Consider the following 16,431-nt stretch of genomic DNA (forward strand, 5'->3'; position numbering starts at 1 on the left):
TACTGTTCTTGGTGAGTTACCCCTCCAACATGACATGACGTCGAGTGTTGAATTCCAGCTTACCTGCGGCTAAGTTCTAACCAACTGCGTTACCTTCGCATGTCAAGCTGCCCCTCCACGTGCAACAAGCAACTTCATCCTCCATTGTCTCCCAACTCACCAACATCTCCGCACCAGACAAGAAACGTGACAAATCATCCACAAGCTTCGCAAAATGGCTGACGCTGAAAATGCTACCCGCGCGCCTGAGAGCGACGCCCAGGAAACTCTTGCGGCCAGCGACAATATCCAAGCGCCAGCTCAAGCTCCAGTTGTTGTAGGCGAGCATTGTGTATCTGACAGACCAACTCGTACGCAACTTCTTGGGCAATAAAGATTCCATCCACTAACGGTCGTAGCTTCTGGTCAGTCATCTACTGGAGAAATCATCAAGCTCAACGATGTTGATGTATGTATACGGACAAGCTCGAAACTCCCAAGCTCCAAGCTGATCCTCCCTTGCTTAGGTCTACATCTCAAAACCAACCGACTACCCCCATGCGCCATCACGACTCCTACTCCTCCTGACAGGCGGCACTGGTATTAAGTCTATAAACAACCAAATCCAAGCCGATAGATTCGCCTCAGAGGGCTACCTTGTCCTCATGCCCGACCTCTTTGGTGGTGACACGGCTCCTGGCTCTCAGGCCATCGCAGACGACTCTACATCCATCCTCGAGCAGTTCAAGCTAAAGGCCGTCGAGGTTACAAAGTCATTCCTTATCGACATGTGGCTCGCCCGTGTGACGGACGAAAAGGTCATGCCCATCCTGCACAAGGTCATTGATGTTGCCAAGGAGCAATACGCCGACGCGATCAAGCAGGGCAATGGTATCTACGCAGCTGGATACTGCGTTGGTGCTCGATTCGTGCTCCTGCTTGCAAAAAAGACAACCGCTACTACGGGCGATGCCGAGAGTGGCGACGTCAAGAACGGGCCATACATCAAGGCCGGCGCTTTGGCGCATGCTGCTTCAGTTGTCCCAGATGACTTTAAGGACATCAGCGCTCCCATCAGTCTGGTTTGCGTAGAGAACGACCCTCTCTTCCCTGAAGAGGTGCGGATAGGCGGAGAAGACAGTTTGTCCGATGCCAACGTCGAGCACGAGGTTCAAGTTTATCCTGGAGTTCCTCATGGTGAGTTAATCCATGTTATGCATACCATTACAACAAACTAATACTCGTTATAGGATTCGCTGTTGTCGGCGAGTACCAAGATCAGTCCATCAAGGATGCGCAAGCCACTGCCTACGACCAGATGCTCAACTGGCTCAAGGCTCACTAAACATTTCATGATACCTTGACTTTGGAAATATGCAAGCGTTCAGATCGCTTAGATGCGATTTCTTTTTGCCTCTTTTAGTGCGGCTCCAGTGATGGAATATGTAGTCGGTATGATCCATTCGTCATTCAGTCTTCAACTTGGCATCAAATAGTGAATGGTCACTTTCACTCTTTGTTCACATGCTTCATGACAGAGTGAAGTTGATTTAAATTTCATCGTTGCCATTCATCAGATTTAGAATTTGCGACTTGGTCTCAGAGGTCATATCTAGGGAATAGTGCAAATAATCTTACCCAAGTTCTTGGCGTCTTCCATATGTCTATGAGCTTCCTGGATCTGCTCCCAAGGGAAGACCTCGTCCACAAAGATCTTGAGTTGGCCGTTCTCAAAGTCTGGGATGTACTTCTCCAATCGATCTCGCAGCTCGCCCTGGTACTCCTCATCACGACTCCTGAGAGTGCTACCTTCGATACGAATTCGCTTGAACAGGATCTGGGAGATGTCTGCATCAGGAACCTTGGCACCGCTAAGCGTTCCTAGGAGAACCATGCGTCCATCACGCGCGGCAACGTCCAGGTTCTTCTGGAAGTAGTTTCCACCAACAAAATCGACGATGTAGTCAACGCCCTTACCTCCCGTAGCCTTCTTGATCTCATCAGCCCAATCTTGAGTCTTGTAGTTGAAAGCAGCTGTTGCTCCGAGTTTGGAAGTGATAAAGTCGAGCTTGTCCTGAGATCCAGCTGTGGCATAAACCGCAGAGGCTCCGGCAACGCGCGACAGCTGGATACCAGCAACCGACACTCCAGAAGCACCAGCATGCCACAGGATAGATTTGCCCTTGGTGAAGCCGAGGACAAGATGCAAAGCTTGGGTTGCTGTGATCCAAGCCTCTGGCACACCAGCACAAGTTGTAAAGTCGATGGAGGAGGGCTTGTGGAGCAACATACGAGTGCTGACCGCGATATACTCGGCATAGGCGCCACCGTAGGCTAGACCAAAGACCTCATCACCCTCTTTAAAAGCTCCATGATCACCAGGTCCAAAGGACTCGATGATGCCGCTGAATTCGACACCCAGTGTTTTGGGTGCTTGAGGAGGAAGGGGGTAGAAACCCCGACGCTGGATTATATCCATGCGGTTAATTCCAAAGGCCTTGATCTTGACAATAGCTTGCCCTTCGGCAGCAGTAGGCTTGGGCGTCTTGTCATTGATGAAAAGGGCATCACGCTCACCAGTGCCGCCTCGGATATCTGTAAGGTGGGGTATGGTTAGATATAGCGACGGATGGATGTTGTATCTTCATACCAACTGCCTTGATGTAATCAGTCATTTTTGCTTTGGATGTGGATTTAATCTGTTCGAAATACAGGTGTTGTCGTTAATGAAAATGAACGTATATTGAGGTCACAGGTTCCTTTTTAAGAGTTGCATTGCTTGCTATGAGGCAATGACGTACATTACTAATACAGCAGCCTCACAGACGTCAATAGAAGCACTAGAAACAGACGTCGCAAGATGTCTATTCTCAACCGAGGTTCCGTCGAAGAAATCCCCATAAAAAAGAGACGGGTCGGTCTCTCATGAGCAAGGCATGACCAATATTCATAGCCAGATATGAGTAAGACAGTTATTGTAGTTGAATGAAGTCAACAATGTAATTCGAGGTGAGATGAACGGGTATAGCTGCATACAAAACCGGATTGATACTTATCCAGAAAACCAAAGATTGTGACAAGGAATTGGTTTTCGGCTAGAGTCCAATAGAATAAATATTCTAGTTTTGTCAAGTGGTAATCACTTGGGCAGACTCGAATGAGACATGTTAATACCGACCACCAGGCAGCAGAAAGACTGGAATATTCGCATGCTCAGCACATCAGACCTACAGGATATTTAAGAACAAACAAAATATAGATGATAAATATCAAATTCGAGACTTCACGTCATGAGTAGATCTAGTGGCGGCGAGGGATGCCAGGTTTGAGAGTCATCGAGGACGACAAACAATGAAATCGACTTGAGTTGATAATGATAACAAACAGTAGGCATTAATAGGAAGATGTATATTTAACTCTGGCTATATAGCCAATCGCGCGACCTAGGGAAGCCGGGTGAGCTTAGCCGGTGCTTGCTTGATCCGAATATAATCCATTATCAGATAAGACACTCATATTCTGCGCTATAACTAATAGCTCCATTGACAAACTCAGCGGAGGCTCGCATCCGCTCGCTCAACACCAAACTCCATACATAGTAAGTGCCGCTCCTAAACCCCGTCGCTGCGCCTCCTTCGCCGTGGCAATGGTGCTGAGAAACCAGTGTTTCTCCCCATCGACGTACTTGAAGGTTGCATCAGCATTCTTCTCAAGCAACATTTACCAGCCCAGTCTTGTGACGATTCACCTTCCCAGGCCACCATGCACGGTAACAAGCCCTCTCGCGGTTGCTGAAGCCAATGCGGAGATGATAGGTGTGCTCATGGTGAGAATTCCACATACTTAGTAGCAATCTCGCTCAGTGTTTCCACATAGAAATCCGCTGTTGCTTGTTGGCAGGACATGCCGCATACGGGCATTTTGATGAGTTCTCGGTGGAAAGAGTCCGCCATGGGGAATGAGGTTGATGGTAGTTGGGCGAGAGGAGCAGAGGCGTAGATACCAGGTAATACCTTCTCTGGATGTGCAAATAACGGCTCTTTATACAAGGGCCGTGTCGAATTAGGCGTGTCAACGTCAAGGCCAGCTGATTTCCAAAGGCTGCACGAAGTCGGTTCGCGTGAGTCCAGCGGGGGCAAGGTCAGATTTGAACCGTATCCAAAAGGCATACCAAGCTGGGCAGGTGCGTTGTTCAGAATTTGAGTCAAATTCTGGCAAGGTAAGAAAGGGTATTTTCTTGAGAACTTCCTGCAGCCTTCTTGAGTTGAAAGATTTGGCTTTTTGGAAGGAAGGTAGCTGTCGGAGTCGATTGAGAGCAATGCGAACAGCAATTGGGTGAGCCCGGTGCTTCAGGCCTGTTCCAGTCAAGGCATAGGGCGCCAGAGGATGGTTATCGGGAATCTCTGAGCGACATTTTTTGTTGTAATGGCCCCAAATAAGTGCCCGAAAATGGAAATCCTGGTGTTTGGTGACCATAATACCCTCTTCTCCGCCACTAATGATCTTCTGGCCTTGCAAAGACCAGGCAGCCCCATCCCCAAACGTCCCTACGCACTTTCCGTTGATGCTCGCGCCGTGGGCATGTGAACAGTCCTCCAATAATATAACATGAGGATACTTGCTTAAGACACTCAATATTTCTGACATATCCTGCGCCGTTTGAGGTTTGAACTTGGGCTCCCATGAGGACCGAATCTTTTCAGATGTGTGAGTAACTCTGAGGTCCAAATCCGAGTGTCGTTGGTATTCGGAAGAAGGTCTTTTCTTCCCTGACTTCCTGAGCAAAGTTCAGTAGCATTTGATTGATTGAAACTGATGGAGGGGCACAAGTCTTGGTAAATATTTTCCTTCTAGACTCGAAAGATGCGAATAGGTCCACCACGCAGTCCTCTCCGACCAAGGTTCCGTCGGTGCCAATGATACATATTTTGTCAGTCTTATGATGGCTCATGCGGGAGGCTTTCAGATAACAAGGGATGTCTGGTGTTGGTGGGGTGCTGGAGGGTAGCAATAAGGACGCGAAGTATGTATCTTCGGCATCATACTGCTGGTAGGGATGAGTGAGAAGGCACTCTGAGAATCTCACAACCGGAGTCTGTGGGCCAGGCAATAAGTCTAAAACTAGATCAAGCAAATGCTAACCCAGATCGATATGGACACTGCCCCCGAGGATCCCACGGGATCTCTATCCTTGGTCTAGCTGCGGTTTGTAATTTTTACGGGTAGCCTTAATACACTGGATAGTTCCGATCAGAGGTAGCCATTCCTTCAAGGTGGTATCTGTTGCTATATTGACCTTGTAGAGCAGTGGAAAGCCTGACGTTATAAGTGGCTGTAACCTCTTATAGTTGGCGAAGTTTGACTACGGAAAGGGAAGCAGGTTTCTCCTTGAGGATATAGATTCTGCCTGCTAGCAGAGGACCAACGGTCCTAAAATGCTTATCGTGCGGTACTGCAATAAACGCGCAGTCGACTTGCGAAGCTTCCGTATTATCCCATTCGATGATTTTCTGGAGATTATCGGTGCATTTAGTATGCGGACAGAGCAGTTTAAAACGTTTCCTGGCCCCCCCCTTCTGTATTAAATCTAATGCAAATCTTAAAAAGATCTGGCAATTTGACAACAGCTGGAGGAATGTACCTCAGTGCATGATCTCTAAGTCCCATAAAGGCTATATTTAAAGGGGGAATACTATATTGATGTTCAGAATACCGGTGAAGGATTGACAGAAAGCTTTAGTGCATAGAATAATTGAGATTATTTAATCAATATGATAATGGCGCCAGTCAGCATGATTAAAGAGTCGGTGGGTTATATTATAGTATAGTAGCCAAGTAATTCAATAGGGTTCATTGGAATCGCGTACTTGATAGAATTCAAGTGCCGTTGATTCGCGTCAATGTTGTGTGATTTAACCTCAAAACTCCTGGCTGTTACCCTTTCATTTTCTCAATTCTCAAGTGATAGCCGAAGGCAACATGCTCCAGTGTACTGGATGAATGCCGATATCCCCTCGGATCTTGTGTATGGCAGAAACCAGGCAGTAGTACATTGTATAGTACATAGTGGTATTACTCAAAAGCAATTTATTTTATCTGACGATAGCGATCAAGTTTTACTCCTGAGACACGGAACCGCTTGAACCCACACAGGCCGTGAGCCATTGGCGATCTCCCAATAGCTGGCCATCCAGAAGACGCAAGTCCCACGAGTCATCTTTTGGTACGGCGTACAGACCATTGAACTTGAATGCATGACGAAAGAATAGACCAGTCAATCTTGCGACTGTGATACCACGTTCTTGTGCCGGATTGAGGGAACCAACGTGTGAGCGGAAGGTTTCCCAGAAGAGGTCCTCTAAGTCTTCTCGTTGTTCATCATACACCCATTCGCCTTTCTCAAAGTCGAATCTTCCCAACACGGTTTCGAGGCCCCACAAGGCGCATCCAAAGGGAAGTATGGACCCTTCTGCCCAGTCAATAACACCTGAAAGCTTGCCTGTGGGGGGATCAATGATTATGTTGGTATCGCATAGATCGCCATGGTTCAAGCACCATGGAATAGCAGAATTAAAGACAAATTGAAGGTTATCTTTGCAGTAAGAAACAAGAGGTTGGAAGCGAGGAGGAAGGGATTCAGCAAGAGTCTGGAGCTTTTGTCGAAAGTCTAGTCGCTTGATAAGAACAGTTGAAGAGTCGATGGGAACTTGACTATTCCATGCTTGAGAAAAGAAGCTAAAATATGTTAGACATGAGTTCTGCGGGATTTACGATGATAATACTGACTAAGCCAGGTCCTTGACAGTCTCTTTCTGACGTGGAACCACATCGCAACTTGTGGTTCCGGAAGAATGCAGTAAAAGCGAATAGTTTACGCCCACCAGTAGTTGCATGGAATATATCAAGACGGTTGGATGTCCAGGGATCGAATCAAGTTTTTTGACTTCGAGAACCCAATCTCCGTGCATTTGATGAGCATGCTTGATGATATCGAGATCAAGGGGTGAGCGTTCAGCGCGGAATTGGATCACAAAGTCATCACCTCTGACAGTGTAGCTGAAGGCACCCTGTGGTGACGCTTGTCGAATGTCGCATCCAAGGTAACTTTGCGCGAACTTGTTGCACTCTTCCTGTGATAATGAACAATATCGGCTAAAGAAAGTCGAGATACGCTCCTGGCTAGTATGGCGAACGACCGACATCGGGATAGGTAGACATGGCGGAACTGTTTCCTTCTATTCCTTAGGAAGAAAAAAAGGTCGAGGGCGCGATTCAATAAATAGATAAATAAGAATAAGGCTGTTGGTGATTGCGTCAGAACTTTTTGAATAATAAACCTAGAGAAAGTTAAGGTTAAATGGGCGGGAGTGCGAGCGAGATTAAGGCAAGTGAGTAACATATATGTATGCATGCATGGCTTGATTGCACTGCAACTTCGAATCAGGGTCATCGGCTCGAAGGTTAATTCCACACAAGATGTTACGTCCATAGGTAGTGCACCATGGTCAGTATATGCAAAGCCGGCTGGCCATACGCAAGACTGCTCAGATTACATATGTAAGTTATCACGCACCCTATGACTTATTTGAGCATATTGGTGAAACTATAATATCCCAATCAGAGTCAAAAGTGGTCAGGTGCGTCTAATGCACGACATGGAAAAGTTAAATACTCGACAGCAGCTCCAATGAGTGCCTGTGTATATAATGGAGGGCCGCCCTCTTCTGTGTAACTCACAGAGCCTTCATTCTATATCACCTTCCATCGCTGCTCAGAATTGGACATCCTGAAATTTTCTTCCAGACTTCTCTCTCACTACCTACCGAAAACCCTAGAAGAACACTCGAGTTTTATCAAACAATCTTAATCGTCTTATCCATATAGACATGGAATTCCTAGGCATGTCTAAGGCTGATATCCAAACCTGGGCCCTATCGTCGCCAATCTACCAACCTGCTGACAAGATTACTGTTGGGGCCGCCATTGTCCGCGAGGATAATAAAGGCAATAAGCATATCCTGATCTTAAAACGAGCTGCCCACGAAGCTTATTGCCCTGGTGTATTTGAGATACCAGGAGGCAAGGTTAATGAGACAGACCCTTCAATTTACGATGCCATATCCCGCGAAGTGGCCGAAGAAACAGGACTCACTATCTTAAAGGTCGTCAGCTCATTAAAGCCTTTCTCATATACTACTGAGAAACAGGTCGGTCAGGGACCCTCTATTAAAACAATTCGCAAGGTTGCCTTGCAATTGAGCTATCTGGTCCAAGTACAGCAAGGAGAGGACTTTATAGTTAACCTAAATGAGCACTCTGAAGGTGTTTGGATAACGGCCGATAAGCTACATACTATACCAATGACGGAAGAAATGCGAAAGTTGGTTTTAGAGGCATTCGATGCGACGTGGGAGCGTTAAGGCAGAGTTGAGGTTTCTAGCCAAAGAATGATGGACTATGGAGATAGAGCACTGAAGCCAAATTTATTAATCCGGCTTGGTATTATGATTTCTCGTTTGTGAATGTTGGTTCAAGTTGCATAGCTCACCCTGCAGTCGCGCAGAAGGTGTGGCAGCTCACCTCGGGCATCAACCATAAGCTCCGGCAGAGGACCCACTCTGAGAGAGCCAAGTACACAACTCCCTTAGTATGTAGGTATTATTCGACAACGCCTTTCAAAAATCAACCCTTTTCTTAAACCAACTGTCGAATCAGGCCATCCGGAGAACTAGCAATGATCAGCAACCACTACACTCCAGTACCTCAAGGATTGGAGATTAACTATGGCGTTGGCTCAAGATTTAGTTCCATGTTGGTAAATTGAGTAGCCCAAATATAGATCAGTGATCGAATTGGAGTTAGAATCACCAGACTCTACAGAGTAGTAAAAGCACCGGCTCAAAATAATGAGTGGGCCTAGTAAATGAGAATTATTGGTGGTTGTCTGGTCGCTGAATAAACAGTTCAAGCAAAACAACCTCGCGTCAATACAGGTAAACAACTCAATCTCGAGAAATTGTTCACTTGGGGAATCAGACAGAATGTTTGACATGCAAGGGTGTTAATGCAGCCAAGGTAGGTGTGAAACGGTCAGAACGATGTATATGCACTTGTATGGATGATCTAGCAACCATCACCATGGTGGAAATGAAGTCCGGGAACGGTGCCGTAGTCAGACCTTTGCGAAGAACCATAAACGACGCAGGATCGAGTGGCTAAAAGGTTTATCGCAAACCCTCGGAGATAAATTAACAATTTTGAGTTGACCCTGTTGTCTTGAACAGAGTTGATAAGCTTCAATGCCTAGCAGGTGTGAGCGGAACGGGAACTTTGTATTAAAATGATGCACGAAAAACCGGGCTAGAAGATAAAAAGTAGACCGTTGGGTTGAATTTGCGACGGGTAAAGCTGCCTGTCGACGTCGGTTTAGGATAAAGCACTTCATGTATTCATATATTCAGAATGCCATCGTTTGCCAAGCATTCGCTACCTCCACGATAATCCCCTCGGATCGCATCGATTAAAACCCTTGCCATGGTTGGACGGGCAGGAAGGAAGCGGCCAAAAGCTTGTCAGCGACCATTTGAAGAACTAGTGCGCTATTCGAAGACCCCTGGCAATTGTAGTAATCACTTTGTGTGGACTTTTGAAACTGGAGATAGATCAATTCTGCTAGAACCGTGGGTCAACAATAGCGCCAGATGATGAGAGCTAAGACGAGACAAGAAGCTGAAGAAAAAAATATATGAGAGAGCCCCGCGCCCCATATTGAAGGATCAACAATATAGAGAAGATACGAGGTGTGATAACGTCTGTCAATGATCGATTGTAGATATGGCCTGGTTCGAGGTCGAAGTGCTGGGTTTGAACGTAGATGCGCACACGCCAAGAACTGACCATGAATCAGCACATTGGAGAGATAAGGCTGTGGTAGTCGTAGATCCTTCAATTGCCTTATAGGTAAAGTGTGTGTGCCCAGGCGGCCGCGGAGGAAATTATGAAGGGTAGCATCCAGCGACCCAAACTGTCGAGTTGCGTTATCAACGAGTTTGCAATTAAACTTTTCAAAGAGTAATGGGCATGGCCTCTTCATCGAAACATTATTTGACAAGGGAACCGGCCCGGGTAAGCATTAGAACCATGAGTCTTAGCCATAAGTCAGATGCGACCGTTCTGAAGCATTTGGACTCGATACCACCACGGAAGACCCTGGAAAAGGAAAGTCAAAAGACATTCATCTCCATCTGCCAACTCAGAAACTGCTCCACCTTGAAACAGCGTTGAGAAGAAGCAAAGTTGCTGCCGGTAGCCGATATGACCCTTTGCTCGCCTTATTTTTCCACCAAGCCCTGGATGACTCAAATGAAGTGCTTTGTCGGGCTGTCGGTGTGGCGTTGGCCCACGCCATGTGTTGCATATTGCATTGCATCCATGTTTGTGTTGATACAGTGACTGACGCTCTGTTTAGTAGCGAACTGTTCCGCTTTTTCGGTTTAGCAGACCGCCTCTAGCTCGCTCCCCTATCCCCTGCTTCCTATGCATGCCGCGATGGATCGATTCGGGGCATTGAGTACCGTGGACAAAGGCCCGCCAATCACCGGTCGAGGCTGCACGGTTCCTTTCGGACTATATCCAATGACTGCCGGGAGAGCAATCAAAGAGTCAGCCATTAGTTGACTGCCAAGTGAGGTTGCCATGATACAGAGAGTAGTGGTTTCCAGACTCGCTAGGTACTAAGTTTGGGCATGGTCAGATCATGGTTGGACTGTCTGCTTAACCAGAAAAAGGTAGGTAGATGGCTGGTTGATTGTTTGTGGCAATCGGCACCAGGGTTAGTGATCATCCATGCTTATCCTGTCACCAACGGACATCGAGAGTAAGAGTTATAGCTGTTGATGGGCACAAGATAAAAGACATAAAGACTGTGATTGGCGGGAGAAGCAGGCTGGCTGGTACCACCAAAAAATAAGGGATTGGCGGGCAGACAGCGGGAAGAGATTTGTTCCTGCATTAGCGTTGCATTCTGCCAGGGCAGCGCCTGCCACCCACCAGTCAATGGGACCCAGAAAAGGAAGCTGCAACATCACCTAAATTTTGGGTGGTTTGGTCATACAGAGTACCTTCCATTTCATTCATTGGATAATGCCCACTGCAGAGGAACCGGGTGGCTGCCTCGCATCCACGCGACAAGCCGTCGTTCTTGGTTTCTCATTTAGTCTCGTTTCTACAGAACGACATTTGCCTTAGCTTCGAGATCGTCCAAAGACGCGCAATCATGCTCGAGGGATTATCGATCGATCACTAAAGTCCTTTGAAAGATCTTGGCTTTGGCGGTATGCGTTCTGTTGCCAATCGCTTTATTGTTCCTTGGTCACATCGCTGTACATTCGTATTATAGGCAATTAATATGGCCCATAATTTGGAAACATGTCTTTGCTGGATGGACTCACTATTAATGCGAGTGCTACTCTAGATTTTCCTCTTCTAATCTTTCTGGGTAGGCTATCCTATTCATATCCCGTTGCTTCGGTATCTGTCTCCCTGGTTATGGGACCAAGTCCCAGCTCTGAATCAGATCCCACATGGAACGTCGGTCCGCCTCGGTTCGTCCGATAGATACCAATTTTAGTATCACCAAATCTCTCTCCTTGGATATTCATTCAACAGCATTTGCCTTCTCCCTCGCAATATCGCCCGTTATTATGCATTTATCTTCCGCGTAATACAGGTGAGAGCAATCTCGGCCCTGGAGATTGAAAGGCGAATATGTACTCTGTACAGCGGCTAGATAGCTGTGCATGTAACACACAATACGGCACGGTACCTGCATCAGCTATTCCATTCGAATCAACTGATGTTACATTCAAGTCATTCTAGTTCCTTTTTTTTTTTAATCCTATCTCGGTTTTGATACCGTTCAGAGTCTAAGATTCTTCTTCCACCCCACAATAGCATGAAGCAAAGTGGAAGGGTTTCCTCCCCACACACACGCTGAGACTAGCACTAGCATCCCCTTTTCCCATTTCGCTCATCCAATATCAGCATCTGGTCTGCACTTACAACACAGGGGTCGTGCCCATTGCTAATTCGGGGTTGATGCAATGCTGATAGGCAGTTTGCACTGTAACTGAACTGGCTGTACATGTCTTGAGAAGCATGACATGAAGACATGTTCAGTAGAGAGATGTCTATACTTCAAGCTTAACATTGACCATGGCCTTCCATAATACCGATTGCCTTTGGTAGATGCAATCTCTGAACTATTGAATTTAATAACAGAGTGAACAACAGCTTCTTGAAAATCATATCAGTGATTTGACCCTGTAAAAGTCGCCGCTCATTTGCCCCCGTCCTAGCAGAATGAATGGTAAGTGGACGACAAGAGAAAGCGAATCGTCCAATTAAAGACTTTACTCAGTTAAATTGAACCCTGTCAATCTCATTCTGGGAGAACGCCACCGGGCCATGAAGCCTATCTCTGTTTCTGTCTTTCTCACAAGACTGACTCTATTATATTGTGCTTGTACCTTTTTAATTAACACCCATCTGTTGTCAACTTCAAGGCTCGAGCACCCCACTATCCCCTGTCTTTACCCCTGTCCTCCCATCTCCATGGAGGTCTCCACACATCCATGAGGCCCTGTGGAGCCTGTCAACCCCTGGTCCATAATGCGGGCTCCCATCCACAATCTCCAGTAGAGCAGTCGACCTCAAGGTCTCTCATCTCAGTATAAAGCTCCAGTCCTCCAGACACTCGAGATTCCTTTCCTTCTTTCCTCCTCACCCACACACTCACTTTCGTTACTACTATACCTTGACTTTTAGTCAATTTCATTCTTTAAAGTACATCATCAACCACTAAACTTTCGAGTTACCAATAATCTAATACCCAACCCCCAAAACCCAACCATCAAAATGAAGTTCGCTACTGCTCTCGCTTTCGCTGCCGGCGTTGCTGCCCACGCCAAGAACGTTACCTACACCACTGAGGTCGTTACTGCTTACACCACCTACTGCCCCGGTCCCACTGAGATCGTCCACGGCGACAAGACCTACACCATCACTGAGGCCACCACCCTGACCATCACTGACTGCCCTTGCACCGTCACCAAGCCCGTCATCATGACCTCCGCTGTTGTCTGCCACGACTGGTAAGTTGCTTTGATATCTAAACCACATGAGGATTATGCTAACTGAATCTCTAGCCCCACTGGTGAGAAGCCTAGCAAGCCCAGCCACCCTGGCCACCCCGGTCAGGGCCACAACTCTACCATGGTCCCCGTCTACCCTACTGGCAAGCCCAGCAACGGTGGTGACCACCCCGTCGGTCCCGGTGCTACTCCTACAGCTGGTGTCCCCGAGGAGGTCCCCACTGCCGGTGCCGGCAAGGTCGCCGCCCTCTCCGGTGCCGGTCTCGCCGCCGTCGTCGGTCTCGCTGCTTTCCTGTAAATCAGCTGCTAGCAAACAATGCCTACGATGTCTTACGCCCGGTAGATACCCAATTCATGCTGGGGTGCATGTGGGAAAGTTAGCGATGGTTTCGATTCAATTTGGGATACGCAAGCGATCTTTGAGGGAACTGTATAGGAACTTCTTTTTTATATCTTTTTGGGTTTACGAACATACGATACGGGAGAACCGGTATACCACTGCACCGCTCTATGGAGTCTTATTGTCTAATGATGGCCACGCTTTGCAGGGGTTTTGGAGACAAATTCTGGTATATATATAAGTTTTTGTCTCGGTGTTCGGAAGGAGCTCGCATATTCCCTGTGTGTGAGATATCTTCTTTCGAGGATGGGAATATAATGTTTTTATCTTGCCTTTATGGCTGCAAAAATAGGACGGTCTTGTCTTGCCTCTCTACTCGCGAGTTTTGTTCCTGTTTCTGCTCATCAATTTCCCAATCTCGAATCCTGTTTCATATTCTTGATACATACTTTTTCTTTGGTAAATTATCTCCAGCATCTTTAATGTTTTCCTTTCGGGGACGCTAGAGCATATATATCCTTAGAGCTGGGCGTGTTTATGGTCTCTTGTCAATTATCAATGTTGCTGCGAGCTTGAGGGAATCATGTATCATAGTCAAAAGCAAAGCAAACATTGCTGGGAGGCCAGTTTTGGTCTGGCACACTTCAGAGTTCTTTTTATGTTTGTGTGACTTAGGTTGTGAAGATGTCTTGCCTTGGCTATGTTTCAGGCGTTTTGTCCCGAGACAAAGACTGAATCCCACGTGTAGTTACTTAGCTGTTTCCTGGTATTGTGTGGAATCAAACGCCATGGCGGTCAGCCCAGTAGGACGGGCGCTGGGAGAGGCGTTGGAGGCGTTCAGAGCGCTTGCCAATAGTCAATTGAGATTGCGTGGCTGTTAAACTAGTATTGAACTCTAAACCATTATTTTGAATTCGTGACATTTGTATTGTACAAATTGCCTTGCACAAAAGAACAGGAGTAGGCGAGTCTAGTCTACGTCAGCCAAACTCAAGTCAATCAATGCCAGGGTTGATTGATTGATGTTCGTTCCCCTTTTCAAGTGTTGCTCTCACTTTCTAAAAGTTCGGTGAGTCCCCGGGCACGGCTGCAGTACCGTGGCAGGGATAGATTCCTTCAAGTGCTCACCGACAAGACATTATTACCCAGGTCACAATGAACCGTCAAAACGTGGAGTTCACTACAGCAACTACCGGCAGTAAACAAGAGCTAAGTAGTCCAATGCTTCAGCTCAACTCCGAATGCCCGGGATATCACCGGCAGAGTGATCCACCAAATAAGCCTCATATTATTACTAACACATCCATTGTTACGGTTCGGGACTGTACCGGCCCGTCGGTTACCGGAAGAGTCTACCGGGCAAAGGGACAAACAGTAAAGCTGGATGTGAGGTAGGTGCCATCCTGTATCTTACTTGGCATAAGGCAGGTAGGAATGCGGGGGAGCTCTAATATGGAAAGAAGGAAGGAAGCGAACCAGTTACACTTGCTCTGACAGCCAAGAAAATGGAGGCTGGTGATGAAATTGAGGAGAGAGATACAGGTTGAGGAATGAGCTCCTCCCAACGGTTCTTGCGTCAGTCCAAGCATTGTTAGATTCAGTATTCATGTCACAGACCCAAATTATCTCGCCTGGACTCTTCTCCTCGGAACCACAACTGAAGAGTTTAATAATACTCGAGGAGATCATCGTCTAGGTATAACCATTTATGCATCGCCGAATATGTCTCGGAGCTGTTCGGTGTCGCAGCCGGATGCCGTTGAAACTAAGTCAAACTATCCGTTTTATCGTATACGCTCGCCCCCATAACATCTCGGTCTCTGTTCCGACATGTCCCTACCATACTACTCGTTGTTATTCCTTGTCGTCGATACCACCAGTACCAAAACCAGGCGTTCCTACAAAGCCACCAAGATATTCTTCGCTCTCTCAACAGAAACCAAACAAACAAATCGGCGTGCCAACTGGGAAAACACTGCCAAGTATGCCTGACAACATAGAAGATTACCACGTTCAAGACGAAGTGCTACGACATAGTCTGGAAGATCCTGAAGAGTTCTGGAGACACCAGGCTGAGCAACTTCACTGGCATAAACCATTCTCTTCCACTATCCAGTTGACACAAAAGACACTGAAGAATGGTGTCACACATGACAGCTGGGAGTGGTTTCCAGACGGCGAGATATCTACTTGCTACAACTGCGTCGATCGACACGTGCTCGATGGTCATGGTGACTCTGTCGCCATCTACTTTGATAGTCCTGTGACAAATACCAAGGAGAGATACACCTACAGCCAGCTACTTCATGAAGTCGAAACACTCGCTGGCGCTTTAAGGGAGCAAGGGATAAATAAGGGACATGTGGTAATGTTGTATAGTAAGTGAACCCGGATTCCTCTGTTGACAGGTACATACTAACGTATACAACAGTGCCAACAATTCCTGCTGCAGTTATAGGCATTCTTGCTGCCAACCGTCTTGGTGCTATTCACTCTATTGTCTTTGGAGGCTTTGCCCCTTTTGCACTTGCCCAGCGCATCGATGCATGCCATCCAGTTGCCATCCTGGCAGCTTCTTGTGGTATTGACGGCAACAAGCCCCCGATTGCATACAAGCCTTTGGTGGAAGAAGCTATCCGACTGGCTACTCATAAACCAAAAGACATTATTGTTTGGCAAAGGGATCAGCTCAAATGGGATATCGACACCAGTGCTAGTCAGTTGGACTGGAAGGCTCTAACTGAAAAGGCCCGGTCTCGAGGAATCAAGGCAGATTGTGTCCCTGTTAAGAGTACCGATCCTGTCTACATCATTCACACTTCAGGCACAACCGGAACTCCCAAAGGCGTGCTACGCGATGCAGGCGGCCATGCAGTCGGCCTACATCTTTCCATCAGTTACCTGTTCCATATCACTGGACCTGGTTGTGTTTCTTTTACTGCCTCCGATATTGGTTGGATT

At 47.0% G+C, this 16,431-nt stretch overlaps 6 protein-coding genes across 6 annotated transcripts in view; 4 read left to right on the forward strand and 2 right to left on the reverse strand.

The window, feature by feature from the left end:
- Positions 1-214: 214 nt before the first annotated feature.
- Positions 215-1,324, forward strand: FSST1_005949 (Alpha/Beta hydrolase protein; the record flags this gene model as incomplete). Its single annotated transcript, XM_083232271.1, has 4 exons — positions 215-350; positions 399-448; positions 507-1,176; positions 1,230-1,324. 4 exons carry the CDS (start codon positions 215-217, stop codon positions 1,322-1,324), a joined length of 951 nt encoding a protein of 316 aa, XP_083089379.1.
- A 267-nt stretch (positions 1,325-1,591) lies between these two features.
- FSST1_005950 (NAD(P)H-quinone oxidoreductase) lies at positions 1,592-2,654 on the reverse strand (the record flags this gene model as incomplete). The annotated part of the gene is made up of 2 exons (XM_083232272.1): positions 1,592-2,574; positions 2,630-2,654. The coding sequence occupies 2 exons, from the start codon at positions 2,652-2,654 to the stop codon at positions 1,592-1,594; spliced, it is 1,008 nt and encodes a 335-aa protein (XP_083089380.1).
- Positions 2,655-6,095: 3,441 nt separating this feature from the next.
- FSST1_005951 (uncharacterized protein) lies at positions 6,096-7,181 on the reverse strand (the record flags this gene model as incomplete). The annotated part of the gene is made up of 2 exons (XM_083232273.1): positions 6,096-6,714; positions 6,766-7,181. The coding sequence occupies 2 exons, from the start codon at positions 7,179-7,181 to the stop codon at positions 6,096-6,098; spliced, it is 1,035 nt and encodes a 344-aa protein (XP_083089381.1).
- A 684-nt stretch (positions 7,182-7,865) lies between these two features.
- FSST1_005952 (NUDIX hydrolase) lies at positions 7,866-8,399 on the forward strand (the record flags this gene model as incomplete). The annotated part of the gene is made up of 1 exon (XM_083232274.1): positions 7,866-8,399. One exon carries the CDS (start codon positions 7,866-7,868, stop codon positions 8,397-8,399), a length of 534 nt encoding a protein of 177 aa, XP_083089382.1.
- A 4,495-nt stretch (positions 8,400-12,894) lies between these two features.
- Positions 12,895-13,428, forward strand: FSST1_005953 (uncharacterized protein; the record flags this gene model as incomplete). Its single annotated transcript, XM_083232275.1, has 2 exons — positions 12,895-13,130; positions 13,185-13,428. 2 exons carry the CDS (start codon positions 12,895-12,897, stop codon positions 13,426-13,428), a joined length of 480 nt encoding a protein of 159 aa, XP_083089383.1.
- Positions 13,429-15,454: 2,026 nt separating this feature from the next.
- The window catches only part of FSST1_005954 (uncharacterized protein), a gene marked incomplete at both ends in the record, with an annotated part of 2,210 nt that continues 1,233 nt past the window's right edge, over positions 15,455-16,431 (forward strand). The window contains 2 exons of the mRNA XM_083232277.1: positions 15,455-15,848; positions 15,902-16,431. The exon at positions 15,902-16,431 is cut by the window's right edge and continues 739 nt beyond it. Coding sequence (XP_083089384.1) covers positions 15,455-15,848; positions 15,902-16,431 — 924 coding nt within the window. The remainder of the gene's footprint in view (positions 15,849-15,901) is intronic.

Source organism: Fusarium sambucinum, chromosome I (assembly GCF_050947815.1).
Source record: "Fusarium sambucinum isolate potato_lamoka chromosome I, whole genome shotgun sequence".
In the NCBI taxonomy this organism is placed as follows: domain Eukaryota; kingdom Fungi; phylum Ascomycota; class Sordariomycetes; order Hypocreales; family Nectriaceae; genus Fusarium; species Fusarium sambucinum.